At 31.9% G+C, this 6,088-nt stretch overlaps 1 protein-coding gene across 2 annotated transcripts; it reads right to left on the bottom strand.

Moving 5' to 3' along the window:
* Positions 1-1,327: 1,327 nt before the first annotated feature.
* Positions 1,328-4,292, bottom strand: LOC108686910 (26S proteasome non-ATPase regulatory subunit 6). 2 transcript variants are annotated; one of them, XR_001931725.1, is made up of 6 exons: positions 4,072-4,292; positions 3,328-3,679; positions 2,929-3,257; positions 2,688-2,856; positions 1,622-2,141; positions 1,329-1,532 (listed from the first exon to the last, which is right to left on the bottom strand). XR_001931725.1 is itself a non-coding variant. In XM_018192424.1 (5 exons), exons 1-5 carry the CDS (start codon positions 4,214-4,216, stop codon positions 1,967-1,969), a joined length of 1,170 nt encoding a protein of 389 aa, XP_018047913.1. In that variant the 5' UTR covers positions 4,217-4,292; the 3' UTR covers positions 1,328-1,966. The 2 variants fall into 2 exon arrangements, 1 of the variants encoding a protein (XP_018047913.1); XM_018192424.1 differs by having other exon boundaries at positions 1,328-2,141.
* Positions 4,293-6,088: the final 1,796 nt, after the last annotated feature.

Here is a 6,088-nt window from a genome sequence, read left to right on the forward strand (position 1 = left end):
CTGTGATCAAAGTCTCGCTACAAATGCTTTGAAGCATTTGATGGACTAATTAGAAGAAAGAATTTTACAAACTAACCAATTAAAAAAAGCTTCAAAGCATTTGCAGAATCGCATTGACCATACCCAGTGATTGTGTGTGTTACAGCGCTTCACCACATAAATGGCTGAAACTTATAGACGTGAAAAAGTGACGAAATTTATGTTACATGCCGTTTCATTATTATTTGCTTAATTGTGAAAATATTGTTTCGTACTTATCAAAGTAATTATCGATGAAAACTAAAGTTAATTTGGAATTTTATATGTAAAAACGTATATTTTACTCGTTTCAACAGTTGTCAGACCATGTATTTCTGTCCGAATACAAGGCTCACTTTACGTGTCTTTTACAACTATTTACTGATTGTCGAGGAAACGACAATTTTCATCGATTTTTATCAGTGTTTTAAAATGATTTCGTCATTTTGTTTCGTCCAAATTGTCTTACTTACAAATGGCATGCAATGTAACAAATTAATTTCGCTTCTGACGTCACAATTCAACATAGTCGCCATGACTATTCAGGGCAAGTTGAATTTAGAACTACGAGTAGTTTTTTATGTATAATATAATGTATAATGAGTACAAAATGTAAAAACGTACGTATAATACGTATGGTAGCGTTTAACATTCGTCAAAATTAGATTAATGTTTAAGGGGATTCTGTTCTCAAGTCACCAAATTTTTATCTCCTAGAATTTCGTAGAGTAAATGTACGTATGTAATGTGTAAATTTCAAATTTTATCATAATAAATGCAATCTCAATTTTAATTTCTATTGATGACTTGCCACTAGGTTAGAGTGAACGTAATTCTTGCTTGTGTATCATCTTTAATTTTTCAAAGTTTCTGCGAAATGCAATTTGTGTATTTGATTTCATTATAAATGTGAAAGTCAGAGGTATCTTGTTACTGACAATTTTTAATTCCCGTGTACGGAAAAAAGTTTTGCGCTATTGCGGTATAGCGCAGCAGAGTATTCCGTTGCAGATGCTTAAAATCTTCATTAAATATAGATACGCTTCTTCTAAAATTGACAACGGATGCTCAAGGATTCTTCCTTTTATCTGATTAATTTAGTGTAACTATTAATTTTTTAATCTAATTTCTACATTGTTCATTTCGGCCTAGCAGCAAGCTATCATAGAGATTGCAATTGAGATTGTTCTGTTATTCACTACGAAAAAATAAAAAATTTACGTTACAAATACTTTACAAAACCTTAAAAATTTTAATAGGGAAAAGTTTGATTGGTAATTGAAAACAGAATCCCCTATATTAACTTAATCTCGACAAATATATCTCTCTGGTTAAACGCTACGCTAGAATCGTTCATGGAGCTTGCTAACGCTATCGCACTATTGGCTCCAAGAATAGCATTTGCATAGCGCGAATAGTGTCTCCCCGAACGCACTCTTTGTCAGAGGATAGTAATGCGCGGCAGAACTTTGCAGTTACAGGTTGAGCTGTCATGTCTTCTCTCAGGTTTCTCTCTGGGAAAAATCAATTAATTTACAATCGAGCATCCCTTGTTGTTCGACTGTAACAGGGGAATACTCGAGTGTAGTTGGTTGATTCTTACATTCTAATTTGGTTTGAACCCTCGGAAACTAGGCCACTATCATTAATTCATTTAACTTTCTTTTAAGTAACGTTTGTCGACTCATTGCGAAGAAATAAGTATTAACTCAACGATGGGGATATTCAGGCTGCAAAATATAAATAAATCACATTATACATTCCACAAGGAATATTCGTGTATCTTGTTTACAAAATCAAACGTGACTTTTAGCTTTCTTTGTTACAAAATCCGAGCCAAAACCTAACATACAGACTCTTTAAAACAGATACACAATCATTTAATCAATCTTGATTGTTTTTTAATACAATAGCAAGATAATCTCTGTGATTATACAAATACACGAAATTAAATATTAATAACACGCGACAATTTCTGCACCCTGTTGAGTAGAAGGTCCCCTTGCTTCACCATTGCTTGATATTGCCAATTCTTGCTATCCGGCCGATTTGTTTCGACTACTCCTCCAACTCGATCGACTTTACAATGTAATCGGCCTGCTGCTATGAAGCGTGACAGTTCTCTAAATAAATATTCAAGAGCATTAATAGTCGACTTTGATATCTATTTTTATGTAAATCTTTACAATTTCCAGTTCAAGCAAACTGTACTGATTATTTGTCGATTTTGAAACACAATCTTAAACTGAAGCCAGAGAGTTTATAACTTTAATTAAATACAAATTAAAATAAATTAATAATATTTGTGACTCCAAAAATAAATCTAATACAAATAAAATATGAGCGGATATTAGTGCATAAATTACATATCCATAAGTGTTAAAATATAATTTGCAAGCAATTAAGAAGTAATAATCAAATGAAGTTAAAAGTAAAATGTAAACTGTAAATGAGTTTCGTTTCTGAATTTGTGTGAGTTTTCTTTAATATAATAATTAAGTAAAATTAAGTACAAACTGAAATACTTACAAATTGTATTCCATTGCTTATGAATATATTAATATAATTTATTAACAACTAAAGAGATTCATATAAGCATTTTAGTTGATTTAATTAAATTGTGTTAAAATTGACAACAAACTCGATAAAAATTAATAACAATCACTCACTGATCAATGTATTCCACTGTGACACCAAATGCTTCAGCCATATACTGGAGAGTTAAAGACCGATAGGATTCCAATAGTTGAGTATATGCGAGAATTCTCATTTCCCGAACGTAATATCGATAATGAGGAAATATTAAATAATCTCGACGCAGCAATCCTTCGACATGCGCTGAAACATTATTGTAATAATTGCAGGATCCTTCAAATATAAAGTAGAATTTAAACTGTCTTTCATACTTACCAAGATTCTTGAAAAAATCTGCATAATGACAATTATACAATGAGAACAAGTAATCCTTGACGTCTGGATTACTATGAAGAACCTCCAATATCTCGGAGCCCTTAATAATTTTGTCTCTCAGTTCATTCCGCGGAAGACTTATCATACTTAAGTATACTGTGTATCTCACAAAAGTGTTATAATCCATGAGTTCATAACTCGTAAATGTGCTAATTGTATCCAAAAAGAAGTTTGCGGCTTCCTTAAAGTTACGAACTGCTATGCAATATATTCCCTGATAAACTTTCAAACGATTTCGTCTATCCCAATCGCCACCTTCTTCTATCAAGCTGCAAAATATGAGCAAAATGTATTATTACAAAATTATGATATAAAGATCTTCTTTTTGCTTTCACTTACCTCTTAGCTTTCTCAATATTTCTAGTGATGTGATCATGATCCAAATAGAACAAGCCAATCCTAATATTGTGAAATATAATATCTAATCTGTGCCCTAATGATACTGTCTTATCATATGTTTTCCTAAATGCCGAGATTGCACCTTCTTTATCGCCTATTCGACAGAGATATTCGGATTTCTTTAAGTTGGCTTCCCGAACCTCCATCTCACCGAGATTTTTCTCAGCGTCCTCAATAGCATCGTCAAGTTTCTTTAACTGTTCTACATTATGTGCCTTCATCGTTGCAAGAAGAGTTTCGTCCACAGGCCAATTCAGATCTTTACAAACTTCTTCATAGAACGGAGCCATATCTATTTACAAAAATTGTCTTTATTTATTATAAAATTATACTAAGAAATAATTAAAAAATTAATAAATTGATGATAGTTAATAACCACGTCTATTTAAAAAAAAATATTATTACTTTTATTTTTTTATTCCAAAAGAAAAATTATATTATAAGAACTACAAATAATTAATTCATTAAAGATAATGAATTAATAAACTGATCAAAGCAGTTAATAATAGAAGTTATGTTTCGAACAATAACAGATGACGAGATAATATATCCAGCGATAGACCGATAAGAAGAAAGGAAATGACAAGGTATTATATTAGACAGATTAAGTTACGCTGTCGAAAATTATATCAAACTTTTCGAAATAACGTGACAAGCAGTCGAAAGAAAAAGATGCAGTCTCACTGTCGGCTTTGATGGCATCCAGGAGTTTGGTCTTCAAAAAGGCATCATCTACATGTTCGCGGAGACCCAATAGGAACTTCGTTTGTGCCAACTCCAAATTCGGGTTCTTCTCCAAACCCTCTTCCTCCAGATTTTCCAGCGGCATTGTGAATTATTAATTCGATAGAACGACGCTCGTAATGAATTGATACCTTCCCTTTTTAGGTTAAGAAGCTTTGTGATCCGAGACACTTCCTTAAAAGGACTTTTTAATTTGCAGCATTTCCGGAAGATGGCGCTACCGTATCTATCTTTCCGTTTACGGTGCTTCAATAGATGGCGTGATCATATTTATCGCTTGTTCATCCGTGTAATCTTCAATTTTTGCTAGTCATTCTCACTTAGAAAAATATCTATAAAATTATTTCACGAGATGGTATTAAAAAGTACTATTTTTCCGCTTTTTAATGCTTGTTTCAGAAGAAATCAGAAGTAACGTAATTTTATAAATTGATATGTAGAATCAGTCAGATGAATGTAGAGAATTTAATTAACGTAAATTAAAGTATAATTATACAAGGCTGTATTTAAAAGACAAAATTGAGATGTCATTTCAAAAGCAGGTAGACAAAATGCAGCAACTCAAGACTGTTACATTAAACGTTCGTTAATTTTGAAAGTCAGGGCTCCGAAATTTGCTCTCATGTAACGTGATAAAACTTTCAATATTGAGCACATCAACAGTAGGAACAAAAGAGGAGGTTGCTCAAGCAAAACACAAGTCATCTCCCAATTTATGATTCATTTTTATATTATTTTGATATTATCGTGACTTGCTGCTCTGCTTAGGCTGGAATGACTAACGCACTCCGTTTACTTCAACGAATCAATTTATTTACTTTTTTTTTTGACACATATTGCCATTGATTGAGACAAGATGAGTCTAGAGAAACAGAAAACTCTGTCCCTACAGGATTCATTTAATATTTAAAAATCAACCACGAAGGATCTCTCGCAGTGATAAATTTTGTTCCATTAAGTGTCGTTTAAGTATGTCTAGTTCCTTCATTTCCTTTTCAATCAAAAATTCTATTCTTCCAATACTCGGAATTATTTCTACTCGTCTGGATTCCCGCTTATTTTTCTTCACGACGATAACGAAGTGGAATTAGTGACATTTAATTCTCACAATTTGCGTCATAAAAATTCAACAACTGATTCGAAACCAAAGACGATTTCAACTTGATTGTTATCAATAATTATTGATTTCTCTAATATTCGCGAAGCTAATTGACGATTCGCGAAATCGAAACAGATAGAAAACAGCAGAGAGATTCGATCTCCTCCTGAAATCAGAAACAAGGAGAATAAAACCTTGATCGTCTCGCAATCGAGGGAGATAATCATCGCCATACCTAACCTTGCAAAATAATAATCGTCAACATATAAATTCCTTTTCCTTGTTACTTTTTTTTTTAAATTTAATATACGTAATGTAACAATTTAACCACACGACACACAGCTTATACAGTGTGATTCTTTAATAATAATAAACGTGCACATCAACTTTGTTCTCTTAATCGACTTCGATAATGAATCTAAAATTCTAGACGATTGGCTCATTAAAATATTTATCTTATTGGCCTCATTAGACAATTATGGGTGAGGATATCGAATTTTCGCGCGATTCTGCATATATCCGGCATAAAAGATTCTCAGCGAATGATTTAATTGGAAACATCTAGTTTATTATTCTTATCCAGGTAAAACACAGAATCACAATTAAGTCATAATAATATTATAGGACATCATCACAACGTTATTTCTCAGTCAGAAATGATAATGAAATCGACATCGATTTAATTTATTATTTCTGACTGGGTTAATACTTAAAAATGAATTTATAAACAAATAAGGTGATGATGAGATATCCTTATTATATTATTATGACTTCTATGTTCTACGTAGTAATTCTCTTCAAAGAATAAAATTTAATTTTTCTATTTACTTCTTCGATCGATTATATATATTATATATA

The sequence above is a fragment of the Atta colombica genome, unplaced genomic scaffold (genome assembly GCF_001594045.1).
Source record: "Atta colombica isolate Treedump-2 unplaced genomic scaffold, Acol1.0 scaffold198, whole genome shotgun sequence".
NCBI lineage: Eukaryota > Metazoa > Arthropoda > Insecta > Hymenoptera > Formicidae > Atta > Atta colombica.